The 24,363-nt window shown below is 40.7% G+C and overlaps 1 protein-coding gene across 6 annotated transcripts in view; it reads right to left on the bottom strand.

The window, feature by feature from the left end:
• The window catches only part of camta1a (calmodulin binding transcription activator 1a), a 383,457-nt gene that overhangs the window by 354,549 nt on the left and 4,545 nt on the right, over positions 1–24,363 (bottom strand). For all 6 annotated transcript variants that reach the window (XM_061675293.1, XM_061675285.1, XM_061675310.1 and 3 more), the window contains exon 3: positions 11,874–11,977. In XM_061675293.1, the coding sequence (XP_061531277.1) occupies positions 11,874–11,977 (104 nt within the window). The remainder of the gene's footprint in view (positions 1–11,873; positions 11,978–24,363) is intronic.

Below are 24,363 nucleotides of genomic sequence, written 5' to 3'. Positions count from 1 at the left end.
CAAGATTTGCAGCAGCAAAAGTACATTTTAGACATTTAGGTGACCAGGGAACAATAGCAAAATAGCACAAAGTCATTCATGTTTCTTTCAACAACTGCTAAAAGAAAATCCACAGAGAACATCCTTGTTCTGTGACTGTATGGGAGCTAGAAAGGTTTTGAAAACTTGCTCAGTCCTGGATCTTGGGCCTGTGGAGATGGATCATTATGTCCTTGTCAGCTCTGTTTTTCAAACTGAGCCAGGTTTATTGATGTTTAAACATCTGCAGAAGAAACGGGGCATCATTCACTGGGACCAAAGGGCTAAAGGACATCTTATCAAAAGAAATGACTAAGCAGACGAAATTGACAAATTTGAAAGAAAAAATGCAAACTTCACAAATTTAGAAGCTGTAATGCAAACAGGCGGCCACAAAATTATGGAAGCCTTCATTATCTATGGAGATCAAATAGAAAAAGTTGTATCAAAAATGCTGCCTTTAAAAAAACAGTAATTTTTATTTAACAGTAAATGACACGAATCAGAAAGCCTTCAATTGCACAATATATTGTGCTTGTAGTTTGCCGTGGTGCTTGTCACAGCTCTTATTATTGATGCAGTACAACTGGAAACCACTGCAAGCTATAAGTACAATAATAAAAATAAATAAATAAAATAAAACATTTGAGGGGCAATTTTCAAGCTGCTAACAATATTTGTATGTAGCCTGATTTCATTCCAACCTCAGCCATGCAGCCATCCGCATATAGGACACACTCCACCGTTATATATTTTTATCCTTGATTTGAAGTAGCGAGCTGTCCAATTCCTTTTACATTTTGTTGCTAACCAGAGTTAAATAATCCTGTCAAGAAACTATCATAGTCTACTCGGCGAAAGGCAGCGGTATGTCCCCGCGAGCCTCCGTGCGCGCAGTGGGCGTGTGCAAAACAAATATTCTACTTTCAGGTCATACAGACAATTTTAACATATTTTTAAAACAATGTCTTTTTTTTTTTAAACTGCAAACTCTCCCTACATTACATTAATACATCTCTGAGACTGTCAATCAGAAATGAACATGATTATCTTTGTAAGTGTAGCATATTTATAACAGCTCTTGTACTGGATATTGTGATATTACCCAAGGGCTTGCAGTATGACAGTGTGGCCTCGCAGTGTATATTTTGCTTCAACAAATCTTTTCCCCATTGTGTACCAAAGAAATAAATAAAATACTGACAATAGGTTGCATACATATATCCATCCATCCATCCATTTTCTGAGCCGCTTCTCCTCACTAGGGTCGCGGGCACGCTGGAGCCTATCCCAGCTATCATCGGGCAGGAGGTAGGGTACACCCTGAACTGGTTGCCAGCCAATCGCAGAGCACACACATACAAACAACCATTCACACTCACATTCACACCTACGGGAAATTTAGAGTTGTCAATTAACCTACCATGCATGTTTTTGTGATGTGGGAAGAAACCAGAGTGCCCGGAGAAAGCCCACGAAGGCACATGGAGAACATGCAAACTCCACAAAGGCGGGGCCGGGGTTTGTAACCCAGTCCTCAGAACTGTGAGGCAGACGCTCTCATGCATACATACATACATACATACATACATATATATAAAGTGAATGTTGTGGTCCTACTGCTGGCAAAGCAGGTCAGTGTTGTGATTCCCATCTTGAACAATCAGAGTTTAATCATTTTAAGGCCTAAGCAGGGTGATAGAGGCACTACCATGCCCAGACCTGTCCATCAGATTGAAAAAAGCATGATGGGCTGCATTCCAAAAAGGCCAACAAAGGATCCCAGCCTGCCGTCCTTGCTGACTTCTCATTCTCAAGGACCTTTAGAGATCAGAGATGAGCACACAGAAAGTCAGACAGACAGGACAAAAGATTAAATGCGATGGACCAAAGAAAGTGAGTAGGGGAAGTCAGCAAGATTGAATGAACCGCAAGAACCAATATGGCCTTCAAAGAACAGTCAAAAGGATTTCCACGAGAAGAGAAGCCTTCTCAGTCCGAACGCAGATGAAGCATCATCCAGCATCAGCTCTCTGGTAACATGCAGAGATTATTTGCTCCTCTCAGTCTCTATTACAACCCCAATTCCAATGAAGTTGGGACGTTGTGTTAAACATAAAATAAAAACAGAATACAATGATTTGAAAATCACGTTCAACCTATATTTAATTGAATACACTACAAAGACAAGATATTTCATGTTCAAACGGAAGAACTTTATTGTTTTTAACAAATAATCATTAACTTAGAATTTTATGGCTGCAACACGTTCCAAAAAAGCTGGGACAGGTGGCAAAAAACACCTGTTTGGAACATCCCACATGTGAACAGGCTAATTGGGAACAGGTGGGTGCTGTGATTGGGTAGAAAAGGAGCTTCCCTGAATTGCTCAGTCATTCACAAGCAAAGATGGGGCGAGGTTCACCTCTTTGTGAACAAGTGCATGAGAAAATAGTCGAACAGTTTAAGGACAATGTTCCTCAACGTACAATTGCAATTTCATCATCTACGGCCCATAATATCATCAAAAACTTCAGAGAATCTGGAGAAATCACTGCATGTAAGCGGCAAGGCCGAAAACCAACATTGAATGCCCGTGACCTTCGATCTCTCAGGCGGCACTGCATCAAAAACCGACATAAATGTGTAAAGGATATCACCACATGGGCTCAGGAACAATTCAGAAAACCAATACAGTTTGGCGCTACAACTTGAAACTCTACTATGCACAGCAAAAGCCATTTATCAACAACGCCCAGAAACGCCGCCGGATTCTCTGGGCTCGAGCTCATCTAAGATGGACTGATGCAAAGTGGAAAAGTCCGACAAGTCCACATTTAAAAAATTTTGGGGAAATTGTGGGCCTTGTGTCCTCTGGGCCAAAGAGGAAAAGAACCACCCGGACAGTTATGGACGCAAAGTTCAAAAGTCAGCATCTGTGATGCTATGGGGCTGTGTTAGTGCCAATGGCATGGGTAACTTACACATCTGTGAAGGCACCATTAAGGCTGAAAGGTAAATACAGGTTTTGGAGAAACATATGCTGCCATCCAAGCAACGTCTTTTTTATGGATGCCCCTGCTTATTTCAGCAAGACAATGCCAAACCACATTCTGCACGTGTTACAACAGCGTTGCTTCAAAGTAAAAGAGTACTAGACTGGCCTGCCTGCAGTCCAGACCTTTCTCTCATTGAAAATGTGTGGCACATTATGAAGCATAAAATACGACAACGGAAACCTCGGACTGTTGAACAGCTGAAGCTGTACATCAAGCAAGAATGGGAAAGAATTCCACCTACAAAGCTTCAACAATTAGTGTCCTCAGTTCCCAAACAACGTATTGAATATTGTTAAAAGAAAAGGTGATGGAACACAGTGATAAACATGACCCTGTCCCAGCTTTTTTGGAACGTGTTGGAGCCATAAAATTCTAAGTTAATGATTATTTGCTAAAAACAAAGTTTATCAGTTTTAACATTAAATATCTTGTCTTTGTATTGTATTTAATTACATATAGGTTGAACATGATTTGCAAATCATTGTATTCTGTTTTTATTTATCTTTAACACAATGTCTCAACTTCATTGGAATTGGGGTTGTACATCAGGTTTTTCTGTGAGGCAGGATTGAAGGCCACTCTCCTTGCTTTTACTGCATCAACCGAAAGATACATGATGTTCTTCTGCAGGCTATAACTGTTGTTGGCGAAACACAAAATGGGAGAACCAGTGGAGCGGAACAAATGCCAAGCTACAAGAAGTGTTTTTAAAACACCTAAAAATAAAACTGAAATGGCAAGTCTTCCAGATATGAACTCAGCTGAGACTAAAGATACAATTTTAGTGGAGATTTCCATAAGGAGTTCACCTGAGATAAAGCTCATTCAGATGGATGTACTCCATCAGGAATGTGTACAGGCGATGTAGGTACTCCAGTTCGTGACAAAATGGAGAAGACAAAATAGCATGCATGATCTAAAGGAAAGGCATTCGTCAAACAGAAGGATTTTACCATTTATATAAATCTATAGGCGGCACGTTCACACTATGCCCACATTAATGAAATACATGTTTGAGAATGAAACCAGGTTTTTCTCTCTGTCCTGATGGGCACGACACAGCAGGTGAGGCTGGGGGAGACCACCTCATCCACACGCAGCATCATCACTGGGGCACCCCAAGGTTGTGTCCTCTCTCCGCTGCTCTTCTCTTTCTATACGAGCGACTGCACCTCAACGCACCCGCCTGTCAAACTCCTGAAGTTTGCAGATGACACCATTGTCATCGGCCTCATCAAGGACAGTGACGAGTCTGCATATCGACAGGAAGTGGAGCAGCTGGAGCTGTGGTGCAGCCGACACAACCTGGAGCTGAACACGCTCAAGACTGTAGAGATGATCGTGGACTTCAGGAGCCATCCTTCGCCACAGCTGCCCCTCACGCTGTCCAGCTGCCATGTGCCAACCGTCGAGACCTTCAAGTTCCTGGGAATTACAGTCTCTCAGGACCTGAAGTGGGCGATCAACATCAACTCCATCCTCAAAAAGGCCCAGCAGAGGATGTACTTCCTGCGGCTTCTGAGAAAGCACGGCCTGCCACAGGAGCTGCTGAGGCAGTTCTACACAGCTGTCATTGAATCAGTCCTGTGTTCTTCCTGGTTTGGTGCTGCTACAAAAAAAAGACAAACTTCGAATGCAAAGGACAAACAAAACTGCTGAAAAGATTGTCGGTGCCCCCTACCCACCCTTGAGGACTTGCACGCTGCCAGAACTAAGACAAGAGCATGCATAATCCTCTTGGACCCTCCACATCCTGGTCACCAGCTCTTAGGCACTACCGAACAATGCAAACTAAAACTATCAGACATTTCAACAACTTCTTCCCTCTTGCCATCAACTTCTTAAACAGCTAATTTACAATCCCATTGCAACATGCAATTTTTTGTCTTGAGTTTGTTGTCACATTTCTGTCGGGCCAATTATACATACTCGTGCACTCACTGTAGTAGTCTCGCCACGCTGCACTATTTGCATATCTGTTGTTGACCAATACTGGCCACTCATGCCAGAGTAGCATCTGCACCACTTACACACTGACTGAGGAGTATCTGCAACATTTGCACAATCGACATTGTCCAAGATTATCGCCCTACTAGTCACTTTAAACTGCATACATTCCTTGAAGTCTCGGCGCCCTTTGCACAATGGTCATTGCACCGGACTATTGCTATATTAGTCATTCAAACTGCTCTAATTGCTAGAGGACTCTGCATCTTTTTGCACAATTGTCAAAAAAATAATAATAATAATTTGTACCGGCATTACCAGATAACTAGGAACCCTTTACTGCTCAGTGACTGTTTTTGTCAATGTCTTTATGTCTCAAAAGTGTTCTTTGTCAATTGACTGTCTGTTGTCATACTAGAGCTGCTCCAAATATCCATCCATCCATCCATTTTCTGAGCCGCTTCTCCTCACTAGGGTCTCGGGCGTGCTGGAGCCTATCCCAGCTGTCATCGGGCAGGAGGCGGGGTACACCCTGAACTGGTTGCCAGCCAATCGCAGGGCACATACATACAAACAACCATTCGCACTCACATTCACACCTACGAGCAATTTTAGAGTCTCCAATTAATGCATGTTTTTGGGATGTGGGAGGAAACCGGAGTGCCCGGAGAAAACCCACACAGGCACGGGGAGAACATGCAAACTCCACACAGATGGGGCCAGGGATTGAACCCGGGTCCTCAGAACTGTGAGGCTGACGCTCTAACCAGTCGGCCACCGTGCCGCCCTGCTGCTCCAACTACCAGAGACAAATTCCTTGTGTGTGGACATACTTGACAAATAAAGATGATTCTGATATCCAGTAATTTCTACAGTTGTGATGTCAACTTGAAAATCTTGATCGCCGTCGCCAAGCATTAAGCACACTGGCTGAACAATATAGCACTTCTCCCGAGCAATATGCTATCTGAAGTAACATGCATAATTCAAAATGAAGTAATATAGCTTAGCAGTGGCTTTCTTGTAAGCTGCAATCTCCTGACACTTCCGACAGGATGTTGAACCACTGTTTTTGTATTCCACCGGGATACAAGTGACAAGAGCAAAGCTGGCATTAATTTTGTTTGCAATCTCTTTCAATTTTTTTTTTGTGTTCTCTTGGCGCTGTGGTACTAAATTTTCCTTCCTTCGATTGTATGTTTTGTGTGATGTTTTTGTGCACATTGGACTTTCGTCAAGGCTGAAGTTTAGTTTCCATATTTGTCCAATTTGCATTATTATATTATTTGGGCTCTCAAGACAAGTTAATGTTCTTGTGCCTCAAATAAATCCACAAGACACTCTTTGTGTTTTTGTTGTTGTTTTTTTACATATTTGTACATATATTTTTAGAGCGTAAGCATCGCAAATTAGTTAAAATCAGTATTCACATGGGACTGTCTGCTGACTCATAAAGATGTGTATTGTTTGGGAATTTTTATCTGCACCTTCTCAACCTCTCACTTGCGTGCGAGTGCGGATGTTTGTTTGTTTCTATGTGCCCTGCAATTAGCTGGGGACCAGTTCAGGGTGTACCCCGCCCGTAGCCCAGAGTCAGCTGGGATAGGCTCCAGCACGCCTCTGACCCTAGTGAGGATAAGCGGCACAGAAATTGGATGGATGGAATTCAACTCTCTTCCAAAATGCTTCCACACAGAAAACGCCTGACCAGGCAATTCACAGGAAAATGTAGAAATCGTCACATCTACACCTGAATAGCTTTACAGCTCAGTGAACATGTGAGGGAAAAGAGAGTGAGGGTGAGTTAAGGACACCAGAGGAAGAAGAGTGTAAGAAATCGAAGACACAAGCTGGGTTCAATTTAAAGGCTTCCCACAAGGGGTGAAGTGACCTGTATCTGCTACCTTAGAGGTCACGCAATATCCACGCCTTCAGAGGATATGACAGACCCTTCCTTGATGCACGCGCACATGCAGTGCAGGACAGCAACCAGGACACCTACAATGACCTGACTGCTGGTTTCTTTTAACAAATTCACTGTTCGCAGTCCCACCACTCATCAGCAAACTTATCAAGCTCGCAGGAAGTTACTAAGAAGTCAAGCGGGCAATTCCGTCCAACTTTTAAATGCCATGATGTGATGAGGGGAAAACACAGCATGAAACATATTTAGTAAACTGCAATGGAGAGGTTCTGCAGCAAAATCAAATTATATGATCACTTGCCTCCTCACAAATACATCAATTACCCTGGGTGATTGTGCTAAAGAAAGAAATCGAAGTCGCTGTCAAAAGGCAACGCTATTCCTGACAAACTGTGCTCTCTGAACCGCAAAAGTAAATTGTACAGGCATTTTGCCATAAGGAGTTCAGTTAAAAGATATGAATGAAAAACATACCTTTGTTCAAAGATTCCTGAAAGGATATTCAATACAACTAATCAATATTATTTATTGAAGTTTTTGGCACTCGTCCCTAAACGACAGCTTGCAGTGACCCAAGAAAAAAAAAATACATGCAAATTAAAAAAATAAATAAAATGACCTTTAACTTCCAGTGACTGCATCAGAAAAATTAATGAACATTTCCACAAACACCACCAGTTGGTGGGAATCATATTAATTAATGTGCATACATAGCAAGAACTCGACTAAAGATGGAAAAAAAAAAAATGTGAATGGCTCAGTGTTTGATTAGACCCGTACGCGCGAGGACATCCATGAAAACAACACAGACGGGTCATGTTTAGTATGTGTAATAACTGAAATAGCCTCTCTAAACATGTCACATTAATTCCTAGGGACCAAAAGCATTTATGCTATGTTTTAATGAGGTCAGGTTATTCTAAAAGGGCCAAAGTATTGGGTCTGCCATACACCTCACAAAAATCTAATTTGTCTGTGTCCATAAAAGCCGATGCTTTATAGGAGACGCGGCCTGAGGAGAAGTGAGAGCCTTTTATTGGCAAAGACCTTCAGTGCACACAGACATGGCACCATTGTTGTTTAATGTGACACATTTAAACACGTTGGTCTCATCTCTGTAATTGTATTCAAATGGAAGAATTGTTGTGACAAATCATAAGTGCAACATTCCAGATAACACTGACAAAGAGCACGTTAGTCAAAGATAAGGACTGAATGATTCCGCCGCTGAGCACCCAATCGTGCTTGTCATTGCAGCAACCTATCTTACAGTGTTACCGACAGGCGCTTGGGTTTATCCAATCTCACCTTTAATTGTATTTGTCCAGGCTTTTGATCATCATCTTCATCATCTGTAACACCCTCTGCCTGGCAACGCCTTGCATGTACAGTGGGCACTGTGCTGTGGTTCTGCTGGCAGCGGTGCAAGGCACACCGGCTAAGTCCTAACAACATGGGCATTAAAATGTGTAGCAGGCCAGTGGAGGCGAGAGCAGCTGCTCTCTTGTCTGGTGCAGTTCAGCACCAGTTCAGAAGCAGTCACCGCTAAGCTGAGTTGAGAACTCGCAGTGCTCGGAGCGTCGTGTCGTTCATTACAGCCTGAGGGTGTCATGCACTCCTCCAACCGGGTTTCAAGCAGCACTCCCTTACTTAATAATACTGAGTGAGAAGAGATTGTCACTGTCAGAATTGTATTAACGCACTGTTTGTCAGTGCTTTAAAATGACGCAATACTGAGCCGCTTGTTAAAAGTGAAGGTTTATCCCTTAGAAGAGATGCGACAAATACATTGGTTCCATGAGACCCGACTTCCGAATTTTCCGACATCGGGTCGTCATTCGGCTGATTTTTTGCTTTGACTGAATGGTAGCGGCAGCATGAGGGACGATTGGTTAACACATCTGCCTCACAGTTCCGAGGTCCCGGTTTCAAATCCAGCCTCCCTGTGTGGAGTTTGCATATTCTCACCTTTCATGCGTGTTTTTTGTTTTTGTTTTGGTGCTCCGGTTTCCTCCCACATTCCAAAAACACATGTGGTAGGTTGATAGAAGACTCTAAATTGTGTGTAGGTGTGAATGTGACCATGAATGGTGGTTTGTTTTTATGTACCCTGCGATTGGCAGGCCACCAGTTCAGTTTGTACCCCACCTCTCGCCCAGTCAGGTGGGATAGGCGCCAGCACACCCACGACCCTAGTGAGGATATGCGATTCAGATAGATGGATGGATGGATGGATGGATGGTAGCAGTGAACTCAACTCACTTCACAATATGCAGCAGTTTGGCAAATTGTGAACAATTCTTCAGAAAAGAAGCTTCAAACTGTTTAGTGCCACTCCCAGTTGAAGTTTACTGTTTGACTAAACATAAAACAATAACAATCACGTGCATTTAAAACAACCAGACAGCTAGCTAAATGCTAAAACATAATGGAAAAGGCCATTGACGGGCTAACACAGCATCGATAGTTGCGGCGTTACAACCCTTAAAGCAATGGATAGTTGAATGCAAACGGTGGAGAAATACATGTAGACATACAACATCGTAATTCTAATAGGCATACTGTAAATTATTTATGAGTGGGAAATGAACCCACGAACTGAAGTCAGGCCAGTGTACCACTACAAAATTAGCGATTAATGACTTGCATATCCATGCATGCATAAAAATCAAGAATACATCAAGATCAGTTATTTATTTCTATATGTTGTCATTTCCTCACAGAAGTTAAATTAGTTTCTCATAATATTGCATTGTTTGAATCTGAGCTTTGTATTGCATACTGCAGTCGGGAACATTGTAATTCTCCAGGACATCTCTGGTCCTGCAACCTTCACGCCATCATAACCAAACAAGAGGCAGACAGTGTTTGAGCATGAAGGGGATATAAGTCTAAAGCCATCCCTGTGTGACATGTCCTTCTCTCGAAAGATTCCCATCTTAACGGAAATGTCTAGCAAAATAGAGGTCATAGTGTCAGAGTGACAAAAAGCAAAAGGAGCCATGAGAGAATTTACTTTTTGTCGTACCTGAGCAGCACAAAAGTGAAGTCTACTTATTTGACTGGTATAGCTATGTCTAATGTTTTGTTTCCGGTCATGACATAGTTTTGTATTTCTTCTGAGTAGACAGTGTTGATAATTGGAAGGCAGCTGGTACCACACACAGTGCTCAAGATTTAATCACTGAGCCCCATGTAAATGCTCATCCCCTTTGTAATATTTGGAAAAGTGAAAGAAGAAAAGACAAATGAAGAAAGGACATTTGTTTAATCTAATTTTCGACTAAATCCTTGAAATGTCTCCCACAGATCCACCTGAGTGGCAACATCAAATGAATAATCAAATATTAACTTCGGGTCACCTCATCGCAACAGTGACCACTCAATGTCCTGAAGTTTCAAAAAAGCGAGGTGTAACCTCAATAAAATAAAATTTTAATGACACCCACATGAATCACATATGTCTGAATCAAAGATGATTTCACAACATAAGGTGGATACTGTATACTTCACGTCTCCTGGGATGGTTCGGGCATGACTGATTTGGTGATACAGTACTTTTCATCCTGGGTCGGTGGCCGTTGTGACGCTAAAACAAAATTATCTTATGTTTTGCAAGCATAACACAACAATACCAACCACAGGGATGCGATGCCATCAGGATTTCCAAAGTGTGCATCAGCGTGATTTCCTCAGGGAACAAGAACTTTCTCCTGCGACTACAACTCTTTTAGCTTCCTATCAAAAAACTCCCATAGCTTATTACAATGACTCCCAACCGGTGTGCCGTGAGAGATCATCAAGTGTCCAATTTCACAATCGGTCCCGAAATTATTTAAAAAAAACAATACAATCGTTCATTGAACAAAGACGTTATGTAATTAGCATACCGCCCAGTAAAATAATATCACCATTTACTGCATTTATGGTGTAAGTTTGTGTTGACTTGGCTATGTTTTACCATTTAGCACTGATTATAAGCTAGATGCCCTTCGCAAAGGTTCACGTCACATCAAGAGTCTTATACTCCCTTCCTGTCACTGATTATGTTTGCGCCCTCAGCACAAGAAACACTCTCAATTTTAGAAAATTATTCCTCGCTCTCAGCAGACAACACTGCTGGGATCGTATTTTGCTTTGACTTTTTCTCCATTCTTATCTGCTCAACAGAATATCGCGCCACCAGAAATACAGTGGCTTGGCTTTGTTAAAAAAACAAACGTGACTTTTAATACACAAGCAGACATGCTAACAACTGTAGCCGACAGCATTTAGCCGCGTCAAGGGCTTAGAATTACAGTTTGAGATCAATTTCAAAGCCGTGTTAATTAATTTAGACTGCTAGCAGCACAATGCAGGTCAGAGAGGGCAAACATGTAACACCATCAGCCAATTAGAAACACAAAGCTTTTGCATTTTTTCATAACTGGGCTGAGGACCAAGGAGCAAACATGACAGATGCACACTTGATGCGATGCACATAATAAAGTATTACTATTCTTTTCTATTCATCATCATTGACTATCAACATTTATCCATTCACTAGTCACCATATATATTTGTAAAAGTATATGTATGTTACAAATTACACCTTATTTGTTTTATTTTATTTTGAGTGTCGCTTTCAAATAAGCAAATCAAGAATCCTTGCACTTGTTTTTCTTTCCTTATTCTCTCATTTCTTTTTCAGTCAATTCAATTTCAATTTCCATTGCCAAAAACAGGCATCATAGTGCAAAGCATTTCTATTGTATTGTGCTGTTTTTATAGTTTTATCGCATTTTGTGGGTATTACACTAACATGTATGACATACAGCATATGCATGTAAATTAGGGCCCAGACATGTTGCTGTAATTTTAAAATATTAATCAAAATTTAAATATAAACATTGTAGATATACCGAGAGACAAATCTGAGCTTTTACCTCATTGGTGTTCCACCGGTGCCTCTCCTTCGGCAGTGAGGTGCATTTTGGTAGACATTCAAGCAGCTTCTTGGGCAGGTATATTTTCAAATGTCCATGTTCATCTACAACAAGAGCAGGACATAACAGCATCATTAGTGCAGGCCTCGTACTGTGAAGTAACAATCCCCAAAAGAGTTAGGAAATTAATCTAAGAATTGAATATTGCACATATTTTATCAAGCGCTTGAATAAATTATTTTCCAGTGCAATACAATCTATCAAGGGAATTGACCCCACATTTTTCACTGTCAACTTGTAAAGGCTGTGTGTATACATTATTTAGACACAATAAACACCCTTGAGTGATTCTGTAGCGTTTGGGGACTTTGTGGAGGAATCTGCAGCATGTCACAATGTGGTATTCCGGGAAATTATTACAATGACCAAGCCCGGCGCTTATAACATAATATAAGTCATCCAAGCTATAATGTGAACTTCACAATCGGTTTACAAGCATTATAAAACACATGCATCCACACATGCATGGATGCATTTAAATTTCGATTTCATTACACTGCTTTCTTCCTGCTCACATATGCAGACATGCACATATTGTAAAACATAAGGGGCACACATTTGACTACATTGTGCAAGGTCCTGTTCAAGGATGGAAGGTGATGAGATTAAGCATATTTGTGAGCTAAATGCAAAATAGTAATTGTCAATGATCTTATGGTAACAGCTGGTGTGGTTCTACACAAATATATGGTAAATGAGGCATGAGTGTGTGTGTGTGTGTATGTGTGTGTGTGGACCTGGATGCATACTTAGAGATGATGCAAACATGTGTGGAACACAACCTAAATAACACGCCACAGCCAAGTCAATCAATTGTATTTATTTGTGAGTTTAAAAGTCCCTGTAAAGTCATGGATGTTTCTAAATATAGTATTCATGTTTACAGATAATTGCTGTAAACGTGCAAAGACTGAGAACAACGTAGTACTGAATTGCAGAGATATAGCGTAACTGTACATTAACTGTTATGCTATATACTGTTATTGCTATAACTTTTTTCACCTTTTCAGTTTTCCAGATTTTTTGGACGTGGCTAACACGGCGCCCAGCAATGCACTTGGGCATCTGGCATAAGCCATCCCTCTCCCACTATAGCAGAACTTGAGCGTCTTCTTTCGCATCAGTGGTTAACTGGCGCAATTACGACAAGTTGTTTGCTACCTAGCTATGCCTACACCCCAAAAATGCATCTTCCCTTCGGATAAACCGCTGGAACGACCACTTTAGAGCGCCTCATTGTCGGCTGTGAGTGTGCGCACGTCACACAGGTAAGGCAGAAGAGCGAGGGGAAAAAAACAAAGTCCAATGTGACAGCCAGCGTGTGGACCAGGGCTTTGCAATGGCGTTGCCGCTTTAAAGCGCTTCACTCTCACAGCGTGGAAAAGTCACGTGACTACCTGGTGAGATACATATATTCCAACCACAGGAGACTTTAAGCGGATAATATTTTTGCAGCTCAAACATGTAGTTATGTGTAGGCTCAAAAAAGATGCTAGACAAAATGGTATCCATTATTCCAGGTCGTAGAAGTGTTATTTGACCACGCCCCGTACGTAGTTTAAGTTTATATCATTTGAGAGAACGGCTTGATTTTTTTTACTATTTGGAATTCTCCTTTTATACACTTGGCATTTTTTTTTTAATCATTTGAATTTGGCAGGGTTGTTAACAACACTCTTCTCCGTGGTATGTCAAACATAAAATATTTTAGTTTTATTTTTTTATTTTATTAAACAAACAAGACTTTAGGATATTCAGACTGAAGAGAATGTGAACAAAGACAGAAAAAAGCTGACTGTGTATTCTTCGGGTGGCTGATTTGAGAAGTTGGCAGTAAAATGGGAGAGAAAAGTTCAACTAAAGCAAAACACCACTTTAAATCCAAAAGAAATAATCCACTGCTGCTCTTGATTATGGGGATATAAGAGGAGCATATGTTGCTTGATGCACATTCAGTGCTCCTGGCCAAACAGCTCCATATGGACAATTTTGTGCAAGTTGGTCCATAGAGATGGAGCTGGAGCTCATAACATGGAAAACCATTGTTCCCTAAGGATTTTTTTAAAAAAGCAGGCCTGTAGATCTGTATGATTTGCAGTATCCATCTGTACCTATAATTCTCACTGTAAACTGTTCATTATGGGATGCATAGGTATGTATAATACAGTAATTTTCTTCATCCAATTAGAAATCACATACAGCATCTGCTCCAGGGTGTTGTAGGAGCTGCGTGAACTGCCAAACATGATGCAAATGAGTGATCAGAGCTAAAGAAGGAAATGAGGTGTGGGGAAGGAGTTTTAATACGAAAAAAAACATTTTTAGCGCTGCATCAGTGCAGGGGAAGGAAGGGCATGCCTTATTGAAGCCAATTCACGTGCAGATATTCCCACAGGTTAGACCAAAAAGTCTGCACAGAGCATTTGTTGTAACAAATAGCAGTGGTGGCAGATACATTATGGCAGATCTGTCTTTCCACAGATTATTCGGGATTCAGTGCTGCCCTCTGGCACAATAACACCAGCATGGCGAGACAGAGCTGCACTGGAATACATCTCAACTCAAGTATGTCGAGGATTTCTTTCACCAGGAGAGTTGAGATACAAATCAGACATGTCTCCCATGTCTCCCAGCAAGCCAAAACATGCAGGATGCAGCAAAATTAAAAAATCAAATCAAATCATAGACCATCTTCAATTGGATCTGAGCAGCCTTAAAAAAACAGCAGTGAAAGTAGTTATTATAAAGCATTTTAATATTATGATCTAAAGATGAGAATCAGACAAAATAATTTGTCTAAATTGGACAATTAATATGTGTATAATCTATGCACTGTTTAAACTACAAGTCACATAATGCAAATGTCATCTATGTAGATGTTCCACTCTCATTACGCAGCTCTTTTCAATTGTATGGTGAATGTAATCCTACGCCTTAAAACAAGTTTAAGGGGTAGATTTATGACACAAATCACTTCAGTGGTGTATTTTGTATTTTCAAAAACGTTAACATGTGTATTTGTTTTTTTAAATGTGTCGTTATGTTTGCCAACAGATATTAGCTTATATGACCAGTCCCTATGCAAACTGAGGGTGGAGGTCTTTGAAGGATCAATTCTCAGATCCTCGCCCCCTGGGCAAATACAATCCCAATTCCAACGAAGTTGGGACCTTGTGTTAAACATAAATAAAAACAGAATACAATGATTTGCAAATCATGTTCAACCTATATTTAATTGAATACACTACAAAGACAAGATGTTTAATGTTCAAACTGATACACTTTATTGTTTTTAGCAAATAATCATTAACTTGGAATTTTATGGCTGCAACACATTCCAAAAAAGCTGGGACAGGGTTATGTTTAGCACTGTGTTAGATCACCTTTTCTTTTAACAACATTCAATAAACTTTTGGGAACTGAAGACACTAATTGTTGAAGCTTTGTAGGTGGAATTCTTTCCCATTCTTGCTTGATGTACAGCTTCAGCTGTTCAACAGTCGGGGGTCTCCGTTGTCATATTTTATGCCACACATTTTCAATGGGAGACAGGTCTGGACTGCAGGCAGGCCAGTCTAGTACCCGCACTCTTTTACTACGAAGCCACCCTGTTGTAACACGTGCAGAATGTGGTTTGGCATTATCTTGCTGAAATAAGTAAGGGCATCCATGAACAAGACGTTGCTTGGATGGCAGCATATGTTTCTCCAAAACCTGTTTGTACCTTTCAGCATTAATGGTGCCTTCACAGATGTGTAAATCACCCATGCTATTGGCACTAACACAGCCCTTTACCATCACAGATGCTGGCTTTTGAACTTTGCGTCCATAACAGTCCTGATGGTTCTTTTCCTCTTTAGCCCGGAGGACACGACGTCCACAATTTCCAAAAACAATTTGAAATGTGGACTCGTCGGACCACAGAAGACTTTTCCACTTTGCATCAGTACATCTTAGATGAGCTCGGGCACAGAGAAGCCGGCGGGGTTTCTGCAATCTACCTAGCAGTGAAATACTAGTTGAGTATTTGTCAGCAAACAAACCACCAAGGCTTCAGCTCCACATACTGTATGTAAACCTTGCAAGACTAACAAGCTCTTAATTTAACCTTACATGGGTACGCCTCAGATCAGCTGACAGGCAAATGCCAAGAATATAAGACATTCGCAAAGTACAGAACCAAAAAAGGAAAAAACCGAGAAGAAGCGACAAGTTGCGAGTAATTTAGCATTATGCTAAAAAACAACTTACAATGCTAATATTAGACATAATAATAATTTTAAAGACTTGAAATAACTGGATTCGTATCACAATGTGCGTGTCAAAATTTGCATTTTGCGCCTCATTCAAACAAATTGAAATGCAAAACTGCAAATCACAGACTTTTGCGTTTTTCCAGAAATTGAACCAAGGAGACGGTCCCAAAAAGCTTCGCTGGACTGGACAAATGGGCTTTAATGTGGCACAACACGCTTACATTACCTACACGAAGGACGTAGGAGGCTGAAGCGAAGCTGTTTGGTTGACCGAGTGGGAAGATGGCAATAACGAAGACAATGGTGTAGAGCCTGCGTCGGACCCGAGACGATAAAATTAACATAGCACAAATCAGTGAGTTTAATGTTAGTGTACCACACTCACATAACGTTATCCCGGCGGAGGGCTAGGTCATGCAGGTGAAAAATGTGAAAAAGGTGCTCAGAGAGGACTTAAGGCCCCTTTACACGCCCGTGCTCTCGCCCGCATTGCATCATGTGACCGACGCATTGGGCGGCGCAGCACCTATGCGACACTTGAATTGTCGCAACGTGCAGAATGCCGCAGAGATGATCTTTCGTGATTGGTCCGTTTTAGTCACATGCTGTGATGACGTACTCAGCTTTCCCCTTTGTTTCACATACCACCTACGCCGCCTTCTTGATCGAGTTTGCAATATAATTAAGCGCATCATCTGGTCATCTATGTCCATTTGTTCTAGCAGGCAGTGTTCCACGGTCGCCATTGTTGCTTTGTTCCTTGTTCCGGAAAGTAAAAACAGCTACCGGAATTTTCCATAAAATACAGAGGAAACTCCACCCTGTGGTGTCCTAGCCAATACCAGCCATACCAACTCCCCCGATTTGGAGGAGAACTGCAGCACATTTTCAAAACAGCGCGTGTGGGTTGCGCTCGAGTATAAAGGCACGCTGGATAGCCGCATTGACGTCTGCATGGTCGCCACCTGCGCGAGTATAAAGAAGCCTGAGTAAAATCGGTCATGTACCCAAATATAGGAGGGCTTTGGTGAAGTCAAATGAAAGAAATATGTGTTTCTTCTCAAGGTGTCTGCCGTATAAAGAATATTTGTCTTACTACTCGTCAGCTGCTCTAAACTCATAAACGCGCAGCCATGAAACTACTGTATTATTATGTCGCATGCTAAAACGCAAGTGAAGTTGTACAAAGGCTGTTTATGCCTGTTTTTAATGAATGCTTTTCAGTTTTGATACAAGTGTTGCTAAGTTTAAACTGAAATCGGGTTTTTTTTGTATTTGAAATTTCCCCACTGATAATGTTTCTAAACGAGAAAATAGTTTGCTGCTATGAAGTGTGAATTTAAGAAATAAAAAAGGATAAAATAGGTCATTCATTATTGAGTGAAATGTCTTATTTTGTCTTTAACAATCCAAAATATAATCTATCTGATTACTGAATTATTTGATAGAATTTTCAGTAGGAGACACGAATGCGAAAATATACGATAGCTGCAGCCCTACAATCAACTCCCCCGTTATATTGTAATATTTTTATTGTTTAATAAAACCCTTGCTTCAAGTCCCTGTGGGATTAACCTGCAAATAAATTGCTCAAAATTAGTAAATTGTTCCTCAAATGAAGTCAATGATTAGCAAAACTGCTCCTCAAAGAAAAAAAAGGTATTTCAAACATTGACGCTAAAAGAAGACAAAATGTCAACTTCACATTTACTGAAGACTACTGAGGTCTGTGAATTTCCACATCAACATTTAGCTTCTTAAGTGATTCTCACTGTCGGCACTTTTTATAGTTCATCTTTAGAAAATACTAATTTCACACTAGAGACTTAGTCAGCTATAATCGCCATTGCACAGTGACCCCGGTTAAGAAAAGTGGAGTCAAATTTATTCTAAGCACTGCTGTTTTTTCCAATGTTCGAAAGTAAGGACATTTTCATTTCTTTTTAGCCCAATGCAGTCTTTAGGTTAGGAGATTTGACTTTCCAAAGAGCTCCTGTGGGGAAAGATTTTTGCGCCCTAGACCAGAAATAAAACAACACAGATGAATGACACAACATTTCTCATCATGATCGATATATTTATCCTGCTCTTCTAAAAGTAGATATTTTGAAATAGTTGTATTTTATTTTTCCTTTTTTTTTTCCATGTCTTCTTTGTGATGGTGTGGCGGCACCCTAGCGCCCACTCATGGCCAGATGCTACTGAATAAGCGGTCTTCATGGACAATTGTGTCAGCAGTAGTCATTCAAAACATATCTGTGGAAATCACATTTACAGTTTGAATCTATTTTTAGGACGCTACGATAAAAAAGCACAACAATAATGCCCTTGCCATCATTTTGTTCTTGAATGTGAAATGGGTTAAAGTGCTGACTCTTATCTTTGCGTTTGCTCATGTTTTTGTTGTCTTATCCTGTCTCGCTTGCAAAGAAAGCAGAGCCGAAAGACCAACGTGGAATGTTCTTGAATGACCGTGAAGACAACGGGATCTTAAGACTCCCAAGCACATGTCTGGTTTGGGTTCAGACTAAAAAAAGGCAAATGCCTGTTCCATATCAACGTGACATGATTTAAAAGGGACACAAACTTTATAATATTAACTGCATTGTTGCAACAGAGAATTAATGAATCAAATTAAAAATGTGCATGTTAAAAAGTTAGCATGGAGGTGGTACGCTCAAACAGAGACTTTCATCATTTGAACCCTTTAAATGAACACTATGGGTAGTGAATCTGCATTTTTCGTTTTCATTCATTCATTCATGCATTCATCTTCCGTTCCGCTTCTCCTCACTAGGGTCGCGGGCGTGCTGGAGCCTATCCCAGCTAACTTCAGCCGAGAGGCGGGGTACACCCTGAACTGGTTGCCAGCCAATCGCAGGGCACATATAAACAAACAACCATTTGCACTCACATTCACACCTATGGGCAATTTGGAGTCGTCAATTAACCTACCCTGCATGTTTTTGGGATTCTGGAGAAAACCCACGCAGCCACGGGGAGAACATGCAAACTCCACACAGGCGAGGCCGGGATTTTAACCCCAGTCCCCAGAATTGTGAGGCAGATGTGATAACCAGTCCCTCACCGTTCCACCATCATTTTTCGTTTAGAAAGTTTAATTCAGTACTTGCTACTAAGCAAAAACGGGACAATTTAAAATGATATCTGACACACGATGCCCGCAGATCAGATCTGTAGATGTACTTGAGGGACTGTTGCTCTCAACTGATTTACTAGTTTACTTTTTAAGCCTTGCCATTGCCACAGTGTATTATCATAATGGACAAATCGTTTGTATTTAGTTTGTCAAAGACAATGTTAGATGCCGGTTGCGCATCAACATCAGAGGGCTGTTGTTATTTATGCGTCTCGGTCACAGATGACTGTATTTCTTCTTGCCTCTTCTGTTTCAAACAGTGCCCTGCACTATTAAATAAAGCATGTGTTTTCGATGTGGCACTCAGCTGCTCAGATGTTCAGACTCGGCCGTCCGTAATCTGGCAGTCCTTGTCTTAGTTGAGAGCCGCTTGGTTTTACACGGAAACACATCTCATGAGGCTCCCAAGGCACACAAAAAAAGTGAATGCAACATAACTGCCATTGAGTGAGCGCTGAGGTTTCTCTGCTTTCATAACACTATTTTATTTTCTCAGTTGTTATTTATCTAGATTAATTATAGTCCAGACTTTCTGCTGGAATCACATTTCAGCAGCACTTTAAGAACTTGTCGACCATATCATCAGCTCAAGACAGCCTGTATGCAATTATCTTGGATGCCAGATTTGGAATACAGACAATAAATTAGTCGGTAATTGATTGGCAGAAGAAGAAATTCCACGTCTGCCATGTTTTGCATAAAACTAAATTTGCAGTTACACTGTACAATCTTTCCAAGTATTTTCAAGATAATTTTGTTAGCTTTATCTGCATCTTTGTATGAACATACATGTTATTAAATACTAACAACTCAGTAAATCATGATAATTACTTTTGTGTACATAAGTCTAAAGAGCAGGTTTGTTGAACACAGAGTGTGATGAAGGGTTATTAAGACAATATTTTTTGGTGTGCTGGTTTTAGATTATAACTGACCTTGGCTTGGAAGCAAGCATTCAGGGTGTATTTGAGAGATTTCTGTCATGCTAGCTTGATCCAGCCCACCCTCAAGACGAGAGCGAGGGTCATGAGCCTGGAAAGGCTGACTAAAACAAATCTTTAATCAATATCCGAGCCCTGAACGCAAGCGTGGCTCCCACCATCCCCACAGCCACCCGCTCCTCTGTCTCTGTCTCAGCACGCTTGGAGACTGACGGGTTTTCTTTTTAATCTGTGCCCACATTGTGGTGGAATTGCAAGCTAATGTTTTGGCCATATATCACTCAACAAATCACTGCTGGTGGTGCATATCTAGAGTAACAGTCTGAATGGCAATATTCTTCAGAGCAGCTTAACACAGTTTAAAGATGTGAAGTATTATATGCTCTTCTGCAGCTTTACATGAAACATGCATATAACAAAAGCAGAAGCAGTGGATACAACTGGTTGTGTCTATGTTGGATCCAATTCACTGCATCATTGGATGAAACATCCCATATTCAACAAGTATCATACTACTGGTGTGGTCAGGCAGGAGTAACAGCAACAAACGCAACCCTACAACACGCCAGCAAGATCAATTTCAAGCCTTTCAACGATATAAAAAGAAAACTTAAACCTGCTGAAACGCCAGCATCCCCAATTTCACAAGCTCCATAACCAATGCCATTTATAGTAATGAAATCTTACAGATGGCATGAACATTTAGATACAGTATGCAAGTGTTTTTATTAGAGGTGTCACAATTAATCAATGAATCGACAACTATTTGATCATCAAATTAATCAACAACTATTTTGATAATCGATTAATCATTTAGAGCCATTGTTTAACCCTGATTTCAGTCTCACAAGAAAATATTTTCTGATTTCTGTATTCCTTCATGAATGCAGACTGATTGACTGGAAAAAAACATGGGGGAAAAACTTTTGTTATATCAATAACAAGCGCAAATACAACACTTAAGCATCCAGATTGAGCAGTTTTGCATAATTCCAACTGCAGAGAATTTAGTGCTATCTATCACTAATTTCCTAACAAGAGAGGAAGCAGTATTGCTTCAACAAGAGATGCGCTGTCATCTGCTGCACCTTCTGCAACTAACAATGAAACTCACTTCTGCAGATAAGGGGGCATTTTGATCACTTAATCCCTTTATTAAATGGACGGAATAATACTCAAACACTCAAGCAGTTACAGTGTGTGTGACACAAACTGTGTATTACTTGTACCACTAGCAGCCAGGGGATTTGCAAGGCAATCTTCTTCAGGGGTTGATTTCATCAATGCAAGCACATCAAAAAGCACGGGGAAAAAAATACAGGCTTAATACAGTCGACTGAAGAGAACATAAATGGCATCCATTCGCAGCATGCATAGGGGGAAAAAAACAATCACAGTCCAATATCAACGTGCAGTTTAAACAGCATTTCTCAAAGTCAATATAATGCAATCAAATACAAAAAAAAAAGGTATCTGAACAAAATGAAAATCAATAAAATCAAGCGAAATGTGTAGTAAGGACAGTGCAAAAGTTCAAATGAGTTCGGTAGAGGGGGAAGAAAAGGCTCAGACCACAGGTAGGAATCAAGGGAGACAGAGGGAATGTGGTCAGCCAAGTGGCTGACCACATTTATGTCATAAGTTAGCTGAGTGGCTAACTCATGACATGCTATCAAATAGGAGCAATCAATCTACCGGCGAGGTGAGTCAAATGAAGGAGGGAAGGTAAAGAGGGGCTTTATCCTGCATGCATCCTGGTTATGACGGTGCTCCTGCTGGATTGTAAGATTCTACTTCATCTTAATGACATCATAACAATCATTTGTGGACAAACATGAAAGCTCTGGTTTGGAGCTAATATTGTACTCTATGTCACATTGTTATCACTCCCAGTTCAGTGAGTAAGAAATTCTGATACAGTAGTTGACCAAATATGGGAAGTTAATAAGTAACGCTCATTTCGGTAATGCGAAACAGGGAAAATGTAAGCCCACAAGCTAGCAAAAATAAGTAAAAATGCAAATGTATTTGGAGAGCTTCTTCGAAAAGGGTAACAGGCCGAATAATGAGACAATATAAGACAATATCGGCAATAATGATAATATAGGGGGTCTTACTTATTGTTAGTTGACTCGCACCTACCAAAACAGGCTCTGTATAATATATATGTCACGACAGGCTCGCCAATGAGGCAATAAAGCCATCAAAACTGGTTCGCACATAGGGCCCAAAACACTCGCCGAGCATTAAAAGGCAGGCGAAAAGTTTTTTTTTTTTTTTTTTTTAATTACACCAAGATGGAACAAGCTTGTTGAAGAGAAACACGCACACTAATTGCCACTTCATTCAGTGTAATGGTGAATTGTATATTTAATCATTTGCTGTTGTTTTTTAATATGCCATCCATCAAAATATGCTTTTACATGACACCAGCCCATGCTGCAAAAGAGGTTGAGGACCGCTTATCCAACCACCATTGATAACACGTTGCCCTTTTAACTTTACCGCTTTTAACATTTTATTTTTGACAAAGATCATTGTTCATTGCCCTTTTAAAGAGAACCTCATTTTGAAGAAACATGGCTTTGATTCAGTCATTGGCAGGACCCCACCCTATCTTCACTCTCTGCTCACCGTGCATACAACCACCCACACTCTCCGTCCAAGCAGTTTGATTAACCTTTTTGTTCCCAAAGACCGCACTACATTTAGTCGATTTTCTTTTAAATTTTCTGCCCCAAACAACTGGAACTCTCTGCAACAAATAATAAAAAACACCTCATTCATCCCAGTATCATCATTTAAAAAATTAGTGAGGGGTACTTTACATGATCACTGCAGCTGTTTTGGGCCCGATTAGAACCTTTCACTCACCATGTGTTTTGATTTAATTTAAAGTAATGTATTATCTCACTCCCGGGTTCAATCCCCGGCCTCGCCTGTGTGGAGTTTGCATGTTCTCCCCGTGCCTGCGTGGGTTTTCTCCGGGCACTCCGGTTTCCTCCCACATCCCAAAAACATGCATTAATTGGAGACTCTAAATTGCCCGTAGGCATGACTGTGAGTGCGAATGGTTGTTTGTTTCTATGTGCCCTGCGATTGGCTGGCAACCAGTTCAGGGTGTACCCCGCCTCCTGCCCGATGACAGCTGGGATAGGCTCCAGCACGCCCGCGACCCTAGTGAGGAGAAGCGGCTCAGAAAATGGATGGATGGATATTATCTCACTATGTAACTGGATCTCACTGTACAGTTTGTTGTCTATGTGTTTGTATTTGCTTGTATTTTTTTTTGTTTTTAACTTGTTCTACTCTGCTGTCTGCTGCCAGGTTGGCATTACGAACGAGACTCTGTTTTCAATTGTCTTACTTACTCTAAATGTTTTTTTTTATGTAAAATAAATAAATTAAATAAAAATGTGTCAGATAAGCAGCAAAACTGGGCTTTCCAATGTACCAACCCTTTACAAACAGCTCATTACCTTTGATTTAGCATATTTTACAAAGACGCAACTGACTTGAAGTCATGAAATGTATGACTTCTAAATCAGAAATGGTACAATGGTAATGATAACAAGCTCTTCTTTACATTTTTTTTTATTTGCAATACGCTTATTTGACAGCTACACATCACTCAACCAATCTTGACAATATCAGTGTGCACACTCTCTTATTTTATTCCCTGACACAGTTGAACATCTTAGAATGTAATTGCATTCACAGCCCACCTCTCAGCAAATTGCTAATCCGAGAGGCTTGAAGCTTCACCAAATTTAACAAAAATCTTCTTTGCACATACCTTTACGACCTGCAGTATATGATCCATTTTATATTGCGCAACAAGGAAAATGGGTGGCACTTGGCCAGGAACTTCAAATGAAGTCCAATTTGATTGGGTCGCTGTTTGGCGGCCCACAGCCTCATGGCTCTTGATGACGAGATGGATAGGGGTGTGAAAACTTGAAATAGTCTTGGTGTGGAAGTGGGGAACCAATTATTTTTATCATTTGGCCTATAGCCTGTTCAACAACACTCTTACATACAGTGAAATTACTAACCACCCACAAGCAAAGGCG

This window comes from Phycodurus eques, chromosome 1, assembly GCF_024500275.1.
Source record: "Phycodurus eques isolate BA_2022a chromosome 1, UOR_Pequ_1.1, whole genome shotgun sequence".
Classification (NCBI taxonomy): domain Eukaryota; kingdom Metazoa; phylum Chordata; class Actinopteri; order Syngnathiformes; family Syngnathidae; genus Phycodurus; species Phycodurus eques.
This window is presented reverse-complemented; position numbering and strand designations above follow the sequence as displayed.